The sequence below is a fragment of the Zingiber officinale genome, chromosome 9B, assembly GCF_018446385.1.
Source record: "Zingiber officinale cultivar Zhangliang chromosome 9B, Zo_v1.1, whole genome shotgun sequence".
Lineage (NCBI taxonomy): Eukaryota > Viridiplantae > Streptophyta > Magnoliopsida > Zingiberales > Zingiberaceae > Zingiber > Zingiber officinale.
The window spans coordinates 91042596-91062250 of record NC_056003.1 but is presented as its reverse complement, the minus strand read 5'-3'; the positions used below and the strand labels follow the sequence as shown (position 1 = coordinate 91062250).

The window sequence follows — 19655 nt, the reverse complement described above, 5'->3', positions numbered from 1 at the left end:
TGCCCAAGGAACATGATGGGATATTGGTTTTGAAAATGTTTTTAAATGTTTTTGGAAAACCTTGGTGAAGGCTGTCTTTTGATAGTAATCACCATTGAATAGTTAGACACAAACTTGAAGAAAACACTAAAGTTTTTGCAAGTTTTCAAGTTTGTGTCAATCTTTGAAAATATGATGTATTTTCATAGAAAACTATTTTTCCATGATTAAGTATGCCCTAAATAATGTCTACACGAAATTTCATGATTTTTGGATTTTTGTAGAATTCTCTAGGGGTTTCTGAAGTTGACTGAAATGGAATTTCAGCAACTATCAGAGCTCCGATCGATCCATGGATCGATTGGAGTGCCTGAATCGATCCGTGGATCGATTAAGAAGGCAACTCTTGCGAACAGAAGCTCGCTGGATCGATCAGCCGATCGATCCATACATCCTGAATCGATCAGTGGATCGATTCAAATAGGTTGAATCGATTGGAACCCAACTCCAATCGATCCAGGATGCTGATTTTGGCTGGGAAGGCCTAATTTCAGCAGTCTAAACCTATTTTAGTCTAGGTAACCATTCCAAACCCCTAAAAATACATTTGTATACATAAAACGGGTGTTTTCATGTGAAAACAAGGATGGATTGGTTAAGGAATGCTAAGTTGAAGTTTAGGTTGAGGTTTGTTTCAAATTTTGAATATTTGAACCTCAAAACTTCTAAATTTGGGTTTCCTAAAGGTTTAGGGATTCCAAGTCATTGTTGGTGCAATGACAGAAGTTACCACCATGTCTTTAGGGGGAGGGACTCTTTAAAGACATGAAAAATTATCTTTTCATGAACCTTGGAAGGTGGTTAACCTTCTTTTAAGGAAAATGCTCATGTATGAGCTTTTGAACTTGAAATGGGGAGTGGATATCCTCATTAGTTCAAGTGGGAACTCACGTGGTTAGAAAATGCTCAGGGTTGAGTATTTGTCTACAATGAGGGAGAAGTTAAGGATGAATGAAGGGTATGGGACCTTCTTTATCGTGTTGATCACAACGAGTGATGTTGTGAACAACGATGAGCAACTCTTCAGGGGGAGAGTCTTTCAACAATGGATTTGTTGAAGTATACCCGAAATTGAGGCATGGGTTGATGTGTGCCTGAAGATGGGTTGAGTGTGCCCTACAGGGGAGTTTGATGTGTGCCAATAGGGGGAGAATGAAAAGACTAGTAAAAGGGAGTCAGTTAGGCTTTCATTATCTAAGAGGGAGTTTGCCCTCTTAGGGGGAGAATGAAGAGCTTAACTTATGCTTTTATTACCTAGTGGCATGAAGAATGAGGCTATGAGATTAGCCTAACTTACATGTGGTATTGTAAGTGTTATTGTGGTATTGTCAAACATCAAAAAGGGGAAAATTGTTGGTGCAACATCCCTCAGGTCAAGGTTGACCTGGTTGACCAAGCTGAGTCTTGGTTTGAGTTTAGATGTTTGACAATAAGATGTTAATTGAAGAAGAGTCAAGTAGGTCAAGGTTGACCGAATACTTGACTGGGAAGTCCTAACTGGGATGTTAGGCAGAAGGAAAATCCTGGTGAGTGAAGCCAGGTGAAAGACCTAGTGAGTGAAGCTAGGCAGATGGAAAACCCTAGTGAGTGAAGCTAGGTGAAAGTCCTGGTGAGTGAAGCCAGGCAAGGGAAAATCCAGATGGATCAAGGATGATCGGACATCTGGTGTTGGGAAGTCCAAGTAGGTCAAAGGATTGACTGGATACTTGGCACGAGGAAATACAGATAGGTCAAAGGGATTGACCAGACATCTGAATAGGAAAGTCCAAGTAGGTCAAGGGAGTGACCAGATACTTGGCATGACGAGAAAAGTCCAAGTGGGTCAAAGGAATTGACCGGACACTTGGTGGGAAGTCCTGGCAGGTCAAGGGAGTGACCAGATGCTAGGCATGATGTACCAACAGGTCAAGGATGACCGGATGTTGGTTTGGGAGTCTTGGAACTTGGTTTTGGGCAAAAACCAAGTGCTGGATCGATCAGGGGATCGATCCAGGAGATGGATCGATCAGTGGATCGATCCAGGCTTTTCCCAGCGAACAGAAAGCCTCTGGATCGATCCGTGGATCGATCCAGATGTCCCAATCGATCAGTGGATCGATTGGGACGCGGCTGCTTCGCGCGATAAGCGCTGGATCGATCCGTGGATCGATCCAGGCGTTTTTCCTAGAGCACAGAGGCGCTCTGGATCGATCCGTTGATCGATCCAAAGCCTCCCCGATCGATTGAGAACATTTGAATCGATCGGGTTCCGACCGTTGGCGTCGATTTAAGCTGCAGGCGTGCGATGGCTGCGGTAGATCTTCACCGATTCACTCCAGATCTCTCGACAGCTCCTCCCCAGCACTCTCTAAGCTCCTCACCGCCAGTTCTTGAAGGTTCTTGGAGGTTCATCCAAGTCAAGAGGCGAGTTGCAACGAGAAGAAGAAGAAGCTAGGGTTTTTACTGCATTTCTTGTAAGCTTTTGCTTATTCTTTACTACCCTTTCTTCTTCTTGTACTGAGAGTCTTGTAGGGCTTCTCCGCCCTCGGTAGTTACCGAAAATGAGTGTTTTCATAGTGGAGGGTGCGTGCGTGGTGTGGATCCTTGGATTAGTCATCTCCGTTGGAGGTGGATACCAAGTAAACTCCTAGTGTTAGCGTGTTTGTGTTTGTTTATGTATTTTCCGCTGCGCATTCTTGAAGAAACAAACAACACCGAGCAACGAACACGCGACGAGCTATTCACCCCCCCTCTAGCTACTTTTGGTCCTAACATATAATAGGGGTCTTAGCGGCCTATGCCTTAAACCGGCCTAGGACTTAATCGAGTTAGTACTCAATTAAAAAATTATAACAATAGATCTTGGATTTGAATCGCAAGATTTTTCCATGCTATGTCTCCTCACTTAAGAAGTTGCTCAGCGGCCGAACAATCATAGTGATTTACCCCCTTACAAAGTACTTGGGACGGTCTTGGAGGACCGAGTGAGGGTTATTACTTTTTGTTACAATATTATTCATTTCATATTCTAAGTTTGATAATTTAAAAATATGATCTAGTGTTTTTCCATTATACCACTCTCTTGTTCTCACGTTCAAATTATTTCTTTCCAAATCATCCCTCATAATTTAGGGTATGGATACATTAAGGATGTTTATATGATTACATTAATTTTAATTTGAAGTGATTTAAAATTTCCTAAATTCATTAGTTAATTTCGGACAAAACTAATGGATGAACCACATTATTTAAAAATTTAAAAAATTTATATTTTTTGAATTAGGAGAGTCCTAGAAACTCATTGACGGTATTGATTAGTAAGTATCATTATTTTAGACCGTTTGTAAGAAGTTTTATCAAACCTTTATTGGTTCAAGAATTTAATATTTTTAATTTATGTTATCAAATTTAAATCTAAAGGCATAAATATATTAAAATGACTTACAAAAATATATTGATTTTTAAAATGATTCACAATTCTTTAGATTTATCAATTATTTTTATCTAAAATTTATTAATACACCTAAAGAAATTTAAATTAATTCAAACTAAAACTAATATACTTTCGTAAGCCTCTTTAATGTATATGAACTCTCAAATTTGAATTTAAGAACAGAAAATTTTTAAATAGATAAAATACAAATTTAAATATGGAGAATGGAGGGTATAATAGAAAAACACTACGTTTTTTACTTAAAATTAAGTAATACTAAATATTGCTGAAGCAGTTTTGTAAACTGTAGTGTTATAATACGAAGTCATAAAGAGTATGATTTGACTTTAATTATCATGCTAATATTAATACAAATACATAGATAATTAAACTATTTACTATTTAATGAAATAAAGAACTAATCCTTTGACTAAAATTTTAATTCAACCCTAATGGAACTTATACACACACGTTTCTTCCCTTTTTTTTTAAGATTTTTTTGTTTGTTTGGACTTGATTGACTTCTAATTAAAGCAGCTACCATAACTATTAACCAACAAATTAAACTTGTTTAAGAAGAAAGTTATGATTAATTTTAAATGATTGAGGCATTCTTTTATATACTAAATTTTAGGAATTGGAAATTTCAATTTGACCTTAGAGTTCATTTTTTTTTTTTCGAAATGCCTCCTACTGAGTAGAAATCTCTAAGCCACAACATAAATTGATAGTTTTATTTTTATCGAGTTATTGAACTTTATGAGTTTCATTTAATGCTGTAAAACGGATTAACCTATAACGGAGTGGATTGATTAGTCAAAAATTCATCATATGATGGGATAAGATGATTCGGTTCACCATCTTAGTAGGTTGGAAAATTCTTAACCCAACCCAATATGAGTTGCGGATTAGACAGATCAATCCATGAGTTTATCAAAAAATAAAATATATAAAAAAAATATTAAAATATTTAAATTTAAATTGTGAATTAGATGGATCAAATTCATAAGCCAATTAAAATTTTCATTTTAGTTTTAAATTTAAAAAAAAAAAATTTCTCAACCTGTGAACCAATAGTCCACCACGAGCTGACCTGAACAGGTCAACCCGTCAAAATCTACCTTAAAATGAATTAATAAAATCTCAATTTAATCTGTTAAATAAAATTATTTAGTGGGGCCGGCCAAACCAAATTGATCATTCTAGTTCCATTATATTAGACCTCCAAGTGGTAAAATACTATTTTTGAAATTTCAGAGTTAAAAGTGCAAAATGATTTAGCAATAATATTTAGATGAGTTATAAAGGTGTTGATCCGTCAGGTAGAATAAAATGACTCGTTCTTCCCTTTAGAGTGCATTTTTTGTAGACTTCAAACTAAACTATGGAAACATTGCCTAGAAAATAAAGAAAGTGTGGGGGTTCAAATGCATTTTTGCCATGATAAACTTTGCTACTGTCAAAGAACTGACTGATCTAGGTAATATGAAACCTTAAGGGAGATTTACAAAATATTAACACAAAATTATCAGGGCTTATCACCTCCGCTTTTCCGTCCTTTCCATATTCCTTAATACTCCAAAGACTTTCGTAATTTTTGCGTCTCTGGGCTGGGCTGGGCTGATCTAAGTAATGTGAAAAGAATAGAGTGATTTAGAAAAATTGCAAAACATACGGGGTATTGTTTGCATAAATGACAATGGTAGGGGTTTAAGCTTTGTACGCTTCGCTTTTCCTTCTTTCGAAGGACGGACTTCGTCTCCGGCCGATCCTAAGAACCCTCGGTTCCATTCCGATCCCTGCTCTTCTTTGTTCTCAAGGATTCGCTTTCTCTGTGGGGAATCGGATTCGGCCTTCGGCGATGGATCGCTCTCCTATCGCCGCACCATGATCGCGTTTCTTCAGCGCTAGCCTCCCTGTTTGGGTTTGGATTACTGCTGCCTGCCTGCCTCTCCGGCAGAAGACGAATGCTGAGGTTTTGCCTTTTTGATTTACGCTCTTTACGATTAGAATGAGACTTGGACGTTGAAGTTTCGTTTTCTTTTTTTTCTTCTTCTCCTTTTCTGATTTAGATTTTCCGCCTTGCTGATATTGAGCTGTAAAAGGAACCATTTTGATTTCGGATTTGTTCGATTGTTTCTCTTTTTGTATTCCATGCACGAATCGATCAATTAAGTTTTGTCTCACGAGGAAGAGTTTCTTCGTCACCGAATTGTGGTCGAATTTCCATTTTTTGTTTTCCCTTTATATTTGTGAATTTTTGCCTTTTTGATTCCCATGGGATTCAAAAGAGCTTGTTCTTACTTTTCTTCTTCTATTTTTCTTATCTCTATTGAAATCGGGTTTGGCCTTGAAGCGACTTCAAATGACTTTGTTGCGTGTTGCTTGTTTCTGAAATAACTGTTGTGTTCAGATTGCAGAAATCACCGTATCGAATCGCACAGTTTATTTTGCCACCCAAAAAAGAGACCAATTTAGGTTAAATCCACTGACGGCGTTTGGGATTTGAAGTTATGGGTTGTGTGGGTTCTTGTTTGCGCGAGAATAACGTGGAAGGACAAGAACATCGAAATAGAAGACGTAGATTCGTTCAGCTCGTTGTTGACTTGGTATGTTACCTATAATGTCTTCACAATGCTGTTTCTCTTAAATTCATCTGATCACTGATTCTAATTTATTTTTTCCAAAAAAAAAAAATATTCCTCTGATATGATGCATCTATGATCATTCTATAATGCAGTTCATCCCTTGAGCATTATGCAATGTTTTGTTAGTTCACCTTATAGGACTTCCTCCATTTTAATTTTAAATTTCACTTTGATCTATATTACTTTGTTACCATATTGTTACATAGATTTTAAATTTCTATGATCATTCTATAATGCAGCTTGAAGATGTTTATTGAACTATCCAAGTCTTGGTACAAATATAAACTACAGGAGCAAAACCTGATTAAGAAAATTAGGTACAATAAAATCAGAAGCTAATCCACTGTTGGTGATAAAGATTGCTCTTCAACCTTCACATAAATATATGATTCAAGAATATAAAAATATTGTTAATAAGATTTTGAGTATGTGGTTTGGCACGCTCATATTTGGGTAGTGAAGCTTACTATAGGTGATAATCCTATCAACATATAATTATAAGTCTAAACAGTTCTAACAATTCAAACATAAAACATTTTCTGGATACACAAATAGACTTGATTTGCTCGCCTTGGCCAGATCTTTTTGTTTGATCTATCACTCCCGGAATTGTATTACTGACCTATGTGCATTATGTAGTATCATTCATTGTTCCCTAGCAGAGAACGAGTCGTGCCTTCAGCCGAGCAAGGGCTAAATATTGGAGAAAATAATGCTGCTGTTCTTCTGTCAAACGACAATCCTAGAAGCTCCCAACCACAGGCTCAGCAAGGCAGCCTTGTGTTAGGGCATGCCAAAGGTTCAGCTGTTGCTTTAGATGTGCAAGGGAGCATTCTTCTTTCTTCTATTTCCCTAATACGAGTCGATATTGCAGATAATACTGTCTCTCCTCTATCGAGCAATGATCCCAGAGGCTCCCATTCACTGAGACAGAATGAAGATCTTGTGTCAGGGCATGCAGTAATTCCAGAAGGTGTCCAGAAATCTGTATCAATGAGATACGAGAAGGGTACAAACATTCAACCCGATCGGAACTATGAAAATGGATCCATCTCAGGGAGTTCACAGCCGTTACCCTATCTTTATCTGTCGTCCGACGTTGAAGATTCGTGTCCAATTTGCCTCGAGGGTGAGTAGGAACACAAAGATCAATAGACATGCATGTCTCATGGTCATCCAATTTAGTTTGCCTTCCATATAAACTACTTGTGATTGCAATATCAAGTAAATGACGTTTCATTTGTCTACAGATTACACTATCGAAAATCCAAGGAGTACTTTGCAGTGTGCCCATCAGTTTCACCTTTGCTGTATATATGAATGGATGGAGAGAAGCCATGCCTGCCCATTCTGCAGCAAGGTAACTGCTACTTTCATAACCACACTTTCAGTAGTCGATACCTTGAATAAGAGAGATGGAGAGAAGATCGAAGAGGGGAATATACATAGGATTCTAAACATGATCTAAACGTATTAATTCTAGTACCTTCAAAGAGTGAGATCAAAGCCAGTGAAATAGACAAGAACTTGGTAAAGCAATTAGTGTACTCGAAGACAAAATATATCATCTTGTTTGCTGTCCTATTTCCTTGCACCTTCCTAATTCCTTTATTTTGTTGCTGTTTTTTCTCCAGTTAATGCTATTTAAAGAAGACCCCTGATCTTGTTTGTGGCTCTCTCTACTGGTCAGCCTTCCAAACTGCTAGTTCTACTGTGAATGAATGATTGTTTTCATCTTCTTATCTCTGGCTGTATATTCCTTGTTCTCCCTGTTCTGAAACATTTTAGCTGATATTTTTCATGGATCACTTGTCGATCAATTATGATTTAAGCAAATAGGTGGTATACTGTCTGATTTTATGTTTTGGTTCTGAAGAACAGTGTCTTATCAAATATTTGATAGGAAAGGGACCTTTTTTCTTCCATTTTGATCTTCATTTATTTTGATATTATTACTAAGAACACAAAACAACCTTGATATAGAAGATCTGGCATATTGAGTTGAATAGTGTAATATTTATTATTTTTCAGTATTTTTGTTTTATTTATTATCAACTGTTGTCATCATTGTACAATGAAATTTATTTATTTATTTATTTATTTTCTAGAAAATGCATGAATTTTATTTTAATTTTTTAAAAAAAGTTTTGAGAATTGATTTCTAAATAACATTTATCTAGCTGAATTATTAGCTAAAATTTCAATTTTACCTGGATAATTTTCACTGGATTAAATAATTATTAATATATTTTGTATCAATTTCACTGTATAAAATTTTGTACAAGAATTTGTTTCAAAAAAAGATTTTTATTTATTAACCTTCACACATATTTCCATATTTTTTTAAATTTCGTTTTCTTTCTATTTTCTGGATTTAAAATAAAATGCAAATATTGAGCTATGTTAATTAATTTTTAACATCTTTATATAATAATTAGAAAAATCAATATAGGGAAAAACAGATCATGTGAAGGGGAAGAACACCATTGCCATGATCCATGTTCTTGTCGACCTCATGCAGACAAAATCAGCAAGCAAGACCTAGTGGTCCAACCACAAGGCTAACAGATCCAACCGCGTGAATACATACTTAAACCTCTATCCGATCTCGTCTAGACGATGCCCCCTCCTATATACTAGGACCCCCCTCACGCTAACTACACCTTCCAAAAGGCTTTAAATGCCCTTCACAACCCACAACTTCTCATATCTTTCTAGTCGATCTGATTCGCTCATCGGAAACACCCCGATTATAGAACCAAGCCGACTCGACCCACCCGACTTCACACAGACATTGCCTTTAGTGATGCAATCAAGAGTTGGCTGTGGAGCCAGGCAAGGCAAGGAAGGACAGCTCGAGTTGCACAGTAAAGAACAGCTTGAGTTGCACAGAAAAGACAAGTATGGTTTTGCAGCAAAGCAAAAGTTCTGGCTGCAGTTGGATGCCGTGTGCATTGCTGGGACTGCACGACAAGGAAAATAACTCAATGGAGATAAGGGCATGAACAGTCCATGTTTCGACACTGTACAAGACAAGACATTAAATGGAGAAAAGGAAAAAACCAGAGCTACTTGTGTGCACTGATGCTGCACTCACTTCACTAATGCCTCTCTGTGCCTGCCCTACTGGAACAACGATGAAGCTTCTTCCATATATCAATCACAACAACACTCGTGCAGCTGCACACAACTTTTTTTAAATACACATGCAAACTAAAACTTAGTTTTGGTGTCAATTAATTGTAATGCAATCTAGTAAATAGTCTCCCTTATCCACCATTAGTTCTGTAACAAGAACCGATCACCACAGAAATGTGTTATATATACCCATGCAAAGCAGGAAGGACTTGCACTGAGGGATTTTCCAAACATGAACAATCTTTGCGAGCATGAATCAGATGAACTGGATGTGTTCGAGGCTACACAGTATTTCTACGGTGAGGTCGAGGCTGGTGGATTGATTGGCTTACATGGTCTCAGCTTGGCAGCTGAAGAGAGGGAGGAGGAGTCGAGTGGAGTGCAACAGAGAAAAGTAGATGAGGGGCTGGTGATTGGAAACAGTAGTTCGTTATCATCGATGGTCAAGGACAAGAGGTGGAAGCAACCTCGGTCTCCTGGTGCCAAGCTTGTGAGCTATCTCAACCATTTCTTCAATCGAGTCGCTTCCAGCAGGAAGCTCAAGTGCTTGAATCCCAGCTCGAGCACCAGGGAAGAAGAAGAAGAAGCTAAGGAAGAAGACAAATGGATGCAGAAAAGCCTTGCGGCGCCGAGTGAGAGTAGTAGAAGTAGAAACAACACCTTTCCCTCTCGAAGAAGCAAGAGCAGCTTTGGTTCCAAACCCAGCAATTTCTGTGGCAGCAGCAGCTTTGCGAGCCCCAACAGCCAAAAGGGGATCGCCGAGAGTGAATTTGAGACATGGGGAAGCAGACTCGGTGGTGCTAGGGTTGAGAGTAGGTGGGTGCTTAAGCCTGGTAGTGAAGACCACCACCTCACAAGAGATTGGTTCCATCAAGGCAACAAGTTGCCATTTTCAAGGGCAGCCAAAGAGTTTACTCATTTTGGCAGGGTTAGGAGAGAGGAGATCAATGGTGATGATGATGACGATGATGATCTCTTCGAACTGAAGGATATTTATACCCAAGAAGACCTCTCAGATGGCTTGCCTGTCTTTGCAACTACAAGTATTGCAGTTACCAAGAGGAAGACAACAATATCAAGCACGCCCTAGGCAATGAAACATACTTCTTCTCTATAGATTTACTATGCTGTATTAATTTGTTTCACCTCTCTCTGCTACCTTGAGGCAATTATCTAATGGTAACTAAGATTTGTGTGAGCTAGGTTTCAAAGGCAATTAGCTAATGGCTATGTAGATACATGAGGGTTTGTCATGACTTAATAACTATGAGACCATATGATGTTTTACTATTTGAGAATCATCTAGAAGGATATAATAATGTTTCTATCGATATGAAGTATCACATATAATTTGGGCATAGTTTTGTGCACCACTTATTCTTGGCATTCCAATAGCCTTAGTTTGTGGGTTCTTGAGGTGTTATCCTCTCATAATGTACTCACTGTAGTTAGTGAAGTTTCATAGAGATGTGGTGGAGGTCCCATATGTACTTAGTGTTTGATTTTTCTAACATCTGAAATTCTACTACAGATTGTTCCTCTCACAGTATCTAACAATCAAGCAAAGATGATACTTAAATATAATAAATGGCTACTACTCCAACCTCAAGTTTCAAGATTTTCTTCAATTATTGCTGAAACAACTTCATGACACATAAATTGATCTTTTTGTCTATCTAAATTGTCCCATTATACAATAGCATAAATTTGTATTTATGGGAGTTTGTCCGCACATAAACATATTTATTATGACCCGGACCCATATATTTCTAAGACCTATCGAGATTACTTTGAGGCCCCGAGTTGTAAATAGCCACAAAATTGTTGAACTCAAATTGCCTTTCTTTTACTGGCCTTAATTCACAACGGATTCATTCATGCATTTAGTTCCTCAAAAAAATATTACAGATAATGACTGACCTCAATATGCAACACATTGCTTTAAATAAATAATTTGATAATATTACAACACTAATTTTGATTACATATCAGTTATTTTTTCTCAATTGAGATAGAAAAGAGGAATTCCATCTTATACCGGTCAATCACCTTGTGTAGTTCTTTGATATACAAGAGAGGAGTGTCAGCATTGCTGTTATGGACCACCGCAGGAACTGGAAGTCGACCCAGCCTACATGGACAAAGGTAAAAGAAAAGGCTTAATACTTTCTTTTAGTTACGCAAATTCTATACTTCTGAAATCAAAATTAAAAACAGTACAATACTTTTCAATCTCCTAATATTTCATTTAGAACAAACAATTTCTAGGAGCATTTAGTATATGGACGTATCAAGAAGGACCTTGTGGTACAAGCAATTGAAACAAAGCAATATGTTTGCCCAAAAATTTTACTTATCATCAATTTTACACAATTTATAATTTTATTTTTTACTTTGTCAAGGTTTCTTTTCATATGTAAGGGTTATTCCTGTATTTGGAACTTGTACAAAAATCAGCAAAAACATAATTGAAGATCTTACCGCGCATGAATGCACATCATCACATCCGCATAGCAACCTCCCGTTGAGCATATCTGTTGCCTGAAATGCTCCTCCTCCATCGCTTCTCTGAAAATGGGTTTGATATTTAAAGTTCTCAATTTTGTCATCTCCTTTCTTTTAAAACAGTTCTATCTACCAGATATATGGAACTCTTGTGGTCATAATAAATTCATTAAAAGCTCAGGTTAGGATGCATCAAAACGAATGCAAACCGCGAGTTAATCTAACCACATGAACCTGATGGATGGTATTCAAATTTACCAGAGTAATTTGACAAGCGCAGTAGATTCTAAGAAACATCTCTTGATGCACTTAATTATCAGATTATGTAGTTCAGATGCTCTTTATGTCTCCTTGTGGTTCATGCTTAGTTGATGTCTACCATGGTGTTATCACAATATACAAATGAGCAGTAACTTACCTTGTAAAAATCAACAGCCACAAAGTTTGACCAACGGTTGCTAGCTGCACCATGGCATGTATTTAGCATATCAATGAGTTCCTCGGAGTTGTGCTCACATGCAATTGGCCTAACTGGTATTGAGGGGAAATAGTTAACTAGTACAAGAGATTTGCTCGTGTCATTTAGAGGAGCAGATTCAGCCCGATTGAAGCATTTCCCAGCTTCCATGCCATCATTTCCATCTACAGAGTTCCAAAGAAGAATATAAAGAAATTGTAGATCAAAAGTAAAGGATATAAGTCACTATTTTCAATATCATTTAAGGATGCTATCAGATAACCAGACGTTATCCTCAGTGTAAGGTGTATTAGGTTCAGTGCACTGAGAACAATTATACAATATTTCCATACACGTATGCCCAAAAGAAGAAAGATGTGACAGGAAATGCAAAACTCGGTAACAAAGGAAACCATTCACAAAAACAAGACAATTTTTATAAGATAATGCACATTGCATTATTTTTCAAGAGCTCAATCACATTTTCAATAGGATGCTTACACTGGTTTTCCACCATGTAGTTCCACTGGTACGCTATCCCTTCTGTATCTTGCTTGGATCTGATTGATGTAAAGACAATTAAACGCTGGTTGTTTGCAACCATGTCACTTACTAGAGGCCAGTCCTGGCCATTCTGGGGCATGTTGGAAACTGGGAACCAGTACTTCATCAATCCTGAATCGTTGAAAAGTTTTGTTAATCCATTTGGAGTCTCAACATAGTCTTCTAAGATCAATGTGACAATCTCTGATGGGTTTGCAGACAAGAATGCCTCAATTTCCTTCATAGTATCTATAGCTGGTTCCTGGACAAAAATGTGTCACTAGCTTTTTCCTTGAGCAGATTAAACAAAATTACAGTAAAAAATAGTCTGTTATAAGCACAGCCAATTATGAGTTCATCCGTTTCAGACGGCCAATTTTCAAGCCTCAAAAGACTAGTCCAGTTAATCTAGCATGATACGATATAATTTAGCAATCAATTGAGTTACTAACGTGTTTGTATATGTGACACACATATGCACGATTATAAAAAAAATGTATATATTTGACCAAAACAGGAATTTGTATAATATAAAATTGACCATAGAAGCTCTTCAGTGCCATCGATTATTTCTATCAACACCTTGGAATCAAACTCATACATCATAAATTAAATTTGAATTATTCCGGGTAGTAGAAACAGATGAACTTTAGTTTCCAAAACATCAAAGAAAAATACACAGTTATTAGCAAACACTTGCTACCTATATAATTGTTATAAACAAGTGATAAGTCCACATTTTATGCAGTCAGCAAATTAGGCTAAGCAAATTACATGCCAAAGACTAACAGTAAGGAAAAAGATTTCTGAACAATGTTTTAATTTGGTTTGAAGTGTCATGGGAATATTAATATTTCATAAATTATTGAGCAACAATTATGTGTTCAATATGATTTGGAATCACTGAATAACAAATGCTTTTATGGATTTTATCTTGTTCTACCATAAAAAATGAAAACAAATGTTGGAATGCAGTTGTTGTCCAAATTTGCATTTGTATGAATTTGGAAAAACAAAGTTGAATTAAGTAAAACTAGATGATGATTATTAGTTGAATTTGGAAAAAAAAACTTTCGTATTTTCTCCTTTCCCAATTTTCTACCAAGATAAGAATCTTCATAGATTGGGCAAGAAACTATTAAATATATATTATTCTATCATGACTGTCTAGCATTTTGAAATGTCAGTATTGAAATTGTATGTTGAATATTAAACATGCTATGGGTAAAACATCTAAATAATATGCAATAATAATTGTATATTACTGAGATTATTTCATATAAATATTATATTTTTAATATATTCTTTTCATAAATATTTTTACCATTTTATTTTTCATTTTTACTTTCGATTCCACTTCATAGATTTAGATATATGATAGAATAATACTCAAATTTTTTGGCCAGTAGACACCAATTCCACCATTTATGGTTAGCAAATTGAAAGATGCAAAGAAATGAAACAAAGGAAACTAATAAACAGAGAATAGTTGGGTAATATAATGTCAATTTTTTATAATTCATACTTACAAAAGCAGTAAAATCACGACATTTTCCACCGTTTGAATGGCACAACCATATGTCATCTTCAAAGTCATATGTGTCTAGCATCAAAGCTCTAACACCATTCTGCGTTGAAGATTTAAAACAAAATACTGTCAGAAGAAAACTAGAAAACTAAAAAGACAGCAACAAAACATTCAAATATATTAGAGCCCTACGTTTAATTGTTCAGTGACACTGTCCTCTTGATTTGTAAATGTAACTCGTGGGACTCCAGTTCGAGACGGTTCTCCAACAATAGCAAAAGAATTGTGGGTTGTGAGATATGCATACTTATTGAAGGGCAAGGAATTATTCTGTGTCAGATAAACCAAAAGAAGAAACCTGTTAGCTAAAGGACATGAAATCGAACAATAAGTTCATTTTTTGGAAGCTATTACAAGCCATGCCACTTCTATCAATCATCACTTCACAATTTAGGCACAACTAATTTATCAAAACTTATCCTAGAAACATGAAGATTAGCTTGAACAACAGTTTGTGGGTTACAACGAGCAAATCGTAAACCAAACCAACAAACGACTAGTAGAAACATTCTATAATTAGTTTAGCAGTAATTGATGGAATTGAACATACCACGATCTTGAATTCATCTGTTGCCGTATACCGGACACACCTCGAAGCAGAGAGGCCGCAGGAGAAACAATACAACCCTGTCTGGCAATCACTGTCCGAAGAGCACTCCTCAAGAAGCTGTACAAAAATTTTCCCCAAAGATAAAATTGTAATCGTTGTTCTTCTTCTCTAAAAACAACTAGGGAAACTAAACTTGCCTGGCATTCTCCATTGGAGCAGGCGATTGTATTGGCGATGGAGGCCATCAAGATGAGAAGAAGGAAACTGCAACTGAGGAGACCCATTCTCGAAGAGGCCGCGGCTAGTTTTCGCCCTGCGATCTTTTCCTCCTTAATATATAGGAATATAGATGGCCTGTCATTGACATTAGGCTATAATTAAATAGTTATTTATTTTTTAATTATTAGAGAATAATTATTATTAAAAAATAGTTATTTATTTTTTAATTATTAAAGAATAATTAGTATTAGAAAATATTTATTGTTTCCTTAATTGATGTACTTTTTATTTTTACTTGTAATGATATTTATATATATATCATATGTTATCATTAATAATATGTGTGAATTCTATCAGGGCCGGTCCTAAACTCTGAAAGGTCCGGTGCAAAAAAAAAAAAAAAATGGGCCCTTTAAATTCAGATAAAAATAATAAAATCAATACTATATAATAATTCATCAACAGAACACATTAACTAAAATTCATAATAATGAAAACATTATATTCAATGTTGCTAATACTCAGTATTAGAAAATGAAAAAGAATTATTACAATTAACTATAAAAAACTGATCTTCTTGCAGTTTTATTTGCAAAGTCATCGATCAATTTTTCATAATTGAGTTTTTCTAAAAACTCGCTCTCAATCGAAATCATAGCTAATGCATTCAATCTTGTTTGGGTCATGGTTGATCTCAAACAAGATTTCAACAACTTCAATTTAGAAAAGCTTCTTTCTGCAGATGCGACAGTCACCGGAATAGATAATAATATCCTGTATGCAATGAATGAATTCGGGAAACAATTCATTCTTTGCAAAAAAATTAGTATTTCACTTGCTGTTTTTGATTCCTTTGGTAGAATATGTTGTATGATTTTCAGTTCTTGATATAAGTCATCTCCATCCAAATCTGAAACATCTTGTCTTGTACCATTTTTTTCTTTGTAGTTTCCTTTCAAGATTCTTACAACGAGCTTTCAAGTCCTCATCCATCAATGAACTCAACTTTTCAGCTGTGAAAAGAAATCCAAAAAGATCTTCATATTCCTCATATTGCTCAAACCTTTTCTTCAATGACCCAAGTGTTTGATCTACTATGAACAAGAAATAATGAACTCTAAAAGCTTCCTCAGCAGATTCTTGAGGTAGAGGTAGTTTTGAAGACTTATATGTAACCTCATCAAAATGCCTTTTTCTATATATTTGTCTTTTTTCAGGGAAAACGGGATCAATCTCCATTATTGAAGCAAGTTCTTTTGCTGTATTGATAGCTTGTCCAAATCCAAATTCTCTATACTCTTCAAAAGAAGCAATTAACCCCTTAATCTTGGTCATAGCAACGTCAATAAGCATGTTTTCAGATTGTAAGCTTTTGCTAACAATATTAACCTTACTCAATATCTCATACCAAATAATCATACCCACTAAAAACTCAAAATTTCCAAGTTCAAATGTTGCTAAAGACTTAGCTTCACTTCTTATTTTAGAGTCAGTGTCTTTTTCTTCTGCAACTTGAAGTAAAGCTTCTCTGATTTGTTGAGCTTGAAGTACCACTGCTTTTACACTTTCAGTACGACTTTCCCATCGAGTGATTGACAATGGCTTGAGAGTTAAACCTTTTACCGTTACATGATCTATCAAAATCTTCCATCTCTTTGTAGAATGAGAAAATATTGTATAAATCCGTTGTACTACTCCAAAAAAGTCTTTCGCTTTTCCACAGGAATTTGCAATATCACAAAGCGTTAAATTCAAACAATGACAACCACATGGAGTATACAATGCTCTGGGATTTATATCCAATAAATTTTTTTGTACGCCTTGGTGCCTCCCTTTCATATTTGCCCCATTATCATATCCCTGTCCTCTCACATTATCAATATCAAGATCAAAACTCTTCAACACATTTTGCAATTCTTCAAACAAGCCTTGTCCTGTTGTATTATCTACTTTTAAAAATCCCAAAAAGTATTCTTCTACTTTCATTGGGCTTGTAGAAACATCAACACATCTTATAACTAAAGTCATTTGCTCTTGGTTACTAACATCAGGAGTGCAATCAAGTATTACAGAAAAGAACTTAGCTTTTTTAATGATTTCAAGAATAGAACTCTTTATTTGAGAAGCTAACAAGCTTATCAATTCATTCTGAATTTTGTGGCTAAGATAATGATGATGTGTATTTCTTTCAATATGTTCCCTCATCACTGAGTCCCACTCAGCAATCATCTCAACAGCAGCCATAAAATTTCCATTGTTATCATCATAAAGTTTCTCATTACTACCACGAAATGCTATATTTTGTTTAGCCAAAAATTTCACAAGTGAAATTAATCGATGTAATACCTTCCTCCAATGCTCTTTTGCCTTCTTGATTTGATCTTGAATAGCATGATCAATTGTTGTACCCTTCATTAACCTGATACGCAACTCAGACCAACTAACATAATAATTGATATGCTCAATACTTGTCTCATGTTCTTTAAGTCTGCTACTAAGATGCCCCCAATCACAGTATCCCTCATTTTCTAGTTGACTTGGTTGAGGTCCCCTTTTGAACAACTTGCAACAAAAACAAAATGCTTTATCAAGTGCTTGTGAGTAGACCAACCAATCTCTATGGTGCTTTTGACCATTTGGCAAAATCCGAGTATAGAAATCTGAAGAGAATCTTCTATTTGATTTATCTTTAGGACCTTTCCCTGTTAATACATCTCTTATAGGGCCCTTTTCCACTAATTGATCCTTCCACTTGGGATCTAAATTCTCCCAATTTTTAGGATCAAAAATGTCAAGTGGAATTGATGAACTTGGTTCTTCATTCACTTCATTAATAGCATCATTATCACTTTCAGAATAATTATTTTTAAAGTCTAAGTCATCACCACTTTCATTGTCTTCAATCTCATTCACATCTCCCTCTATATCATTTTCAATGGCTAAGCCTTCATGTAATTCATTATCATTGTTTTCTTGTTTTTCTTCATCAACCAAATCTTCAAGTGATGAATTTTTCGATTCTTTGACAATAAATCTGTCAATTGCCCCTCTTTGAGACTCAATAAATTCTTCAACTCTTTTTCTTTTTTTCCGCTTATCATGTCCTGATAGATACTTCCTAGTTTCAGACATTCTAATTTTCTACAAAAAAAAAAAAATCAACATATGAGAAGTAACTTTGTAGATAACATATTAACATTTATCATGGACATAGAAGAAAACAACATGCTAATTGCTAATTAAAACATATGAGAAGAAAAAATATGATTCATATGAAGATACAATAGTCCAAATAGAGGGGAAATTGGAAGAATTGAAAATCAAAAAATTTACCTTGATTATCTTGTGAAAATTCTTAAAGTTTAGCCTAACAAAAGATGTCTCTAAAAAAATTGTAAAACTGCAATACTGCATCATCAATAAGAAGAAAGGAATTGCATAACTTTAACTTATAAGTGTGCTGTAACAAAATAAAATCAGATATTTGCATGATTATAAATGCTAATTGCATGTCATACTACAATCGAATGACGAATATGTAAATAATTAGCTTTATTTAACAGGTAATATTAGTATGTGTCGAAATTAGAAAAAGGCCAAAAGCAAAAGTAGAAAAATATCAATGCATGAGCTGACCTGATTTAATTGTTGACCTTGAGCCTTCGAAGTTCGGACTTCGGCGAACAGCAAAACTGCAAAAGCAGAAATTAGAAAAAGGCAAATAGCAAAATTAAAGCAAAAGTAGAAAAATAACATGTGCTGAGTGCTGACCTGATTTAATCACGTCTCTGTTGAGCCTTCGAAGTTCGGCGAACAACAAAAGTATAAAAAGGCGGCACCTTTAGGTTTAGTTAGCGAAGATGGAGGAAGAAGTATCGTTATTTTTTTGGCACTTTTACAAAAAAGTCCATAGTAATTTATAATTTATAAGTAGGTCCTAAAATATATAAAAAAAATTGGGCCCTCTAAGAAATGGGGCCCTGTGCGTCAGCTCCACATTGACCGCATCAGGGCCGGTTCTGAATTCTATCATCAATATGGTATCAGAGCTCTAACTTTAAGAACAACTTTTTTTTTTCTCTACAATACCTATCAGTCGCCTTCTACAATAGCTATCGTCGACGAAATCAAATCCTCTATCCCCAAATCTCCCTGTCCCCATGTCCCACACATCGTCCCAGCCCACCGTCGGCGGCCGAAGGCCGCTGCCCTGATCAATACTATAACTCTTAGGGAAGGTGAATCCAAGGGGATCGTCATCGGTACGATCGGTTCCGGAATTCGACCGGATCAGAGTAGGGGCTTAGATCGATAGTAGAGGAAAATTTGCTCAGATCCGGCCGGATTCCGGCGCCGATCGTGTCGATGGCGACCCCCTTGGGTTCACCTTCCCCAAGGATTATAGTATTGATCGAGGCAGTGGCCGGAGGCCGCCGATAGTGGGCTGGGGCGATGAGTGGGACACGGGGACAGGTGATATTGGGGACAGAGGATTTGAACTCGTCGTCGACGACATTAACCGCCGGCTCCAGCTGCCTTCTACAATGGTTATCGCC

At 36.1% G+C, this 19655-nt stretch overlaps 3 protein-coding genes across 3 annotated transcripts; 1 reads left to right on the top strand and 2 right to left on the bottom strand.

Annotated features, from left to right (window-relative positions):
- The first annotated feature begins 5178 nt into the window (after nucleotides 1-5178).
- LOC122024630 (E3 ubiquitin-protein ligase At3g02290-like) lies at nucleotides 5179-8005 on the top strand. The gene is made up of 6 exons (XM_042583284.1): nucleotides 5179-5426; nucleotides 5865-6060; nucleotides 6739-6898; nucleotides 6974-7228; nucleotides 7350-7459; nucleotides 7734-8005. The coding sequence occupies exons 2-6, from the start codon at nucleotides 5965-5967 to the stop codon at nucleotides 7758-7760; spliced, it is 648 nt and encodes a 215-aa protein (XP_042439218.1). The 5' UTR covers nucleotides 5179-5426; nucleotides 5865-5964; the 3' UTR covers nucleotides 7761-8005.
- Nucleotides 8006-11153: 3148 nt separating this feature from the next.
- On the bottom strand, nucleotides 11154-15201 carry LOC122022362 (PI-PLC X domain-containing protein At5g67130-like). Its single transcript, XM_042580330.1, has 8 exons — nucleotides 15078-15201; nucleotides 14881-14997; nucleotides 14463-14600; nucleotides 14272-14370; nucleotides 12701-13004; nucleotides 12161-12384; nucleotides 11719-11805; nucleotides 11154-11368 (listed from the first exon to the last, which is right to left on the bottom strand). Exons 1-8 carry the CDS (start codon nucleotides 15162-15164, stop codon nucleotides 11333-11335), a joined length of 1092 nt encoding a protein of 363 aa, XP_042436264.1. The 5' UTR covers nucleotides 15165-15201; the 3' UTR covers nucleotides 11154-11332.
- A 792-nt stretch (nucleotides 15202-15993) lies between these two features.
- LOC122023146 (zinc finger MYM-type protein 1-like) lies at nucleotides 15994-19261 on the bottom strand. Its single transcript, XM_042581235.1, has 3 exons — nucleotides 19189-19261; nucleotides 18736-18791; nucleotides 15994-18240 (listed from the first exon to the last, which is right to left on the bottom strand). Exons 1-3 carry the CDS (start codon nucleotides 19259-19261, stop codon nucleotides 15994-15996), a joined length of 2376 nt encoding a protein of 791 aa, XP_042437169.1.
- Nucleotides 19262-19655: the final 394 nt, after the last annotated feature.

Bases quoted from the DNA above. Each gene is read 5' to 3' on its own strand.
- LOC122024630 (XM_042583284.1), top strand. From the start codon at position 5,965: ATGGGTTGTGTGGGTTCTTGTTTGCGCGAGAATAACGTGGAAGGACAA. The intron at 7,229-7,349 runs GTGAGTAGGAAC...ATTTGTCTACAG, and splicing joins GTGTCCAATTTGCCTCGAGG to ATTACACTATCGAAAATCCA. The intron at 7,460-7,733 runs GTAACTGCTACT...TTTTTTCTCCAG, and splicing joins CCTGCCCATTCTGCAGCAAG to TTAATGCTATTTAAAGAAGA.
- LOC122022362 (XM_042580330.1), bottom strand. From the start codon at position 15,164: ATGGGTCTCCTCAGTTGCAGTTTCCTTCTTCTCATCTTGATGGCCTCC. The intron at 12,385-12,700 runs GTAAGCATCCTA...GGAACTCTGTAG, and splicing joins CTACATGGTGGAAAACCAGT to ATGGAAATGATGGCATGGAA. The intron at 11,369-11,718 runs GTAAGATCTTCA...TTGTCCATGTAG, and splicing joins ATGATGTGCATTCATGCGCG to GCTGGGTCGACTTCCAGTTC.
- LOC122023146 (XM_042581235.1), bottom strand. From the start codon at position 19,261: ATGGGGACAGGGAGATTTGGGGATAGAGGATTTGATTTCGTCGACGAT. The intron at 18,792-19,188 runs GTATTGTAGAGA...CTGCTTTTGCAG, and splicing joins TTGTAGAAGGCGACTGATAG to TTTTGCTGTTCGCCGAAGTC. The intron at 18,241-18,735 runs GTCAGCTCATGC...TTTTTTTTGTAG, and splicing joins AAGGTCAACAATTAAATCAG to AAAATTAGAATGTCTGAAAC.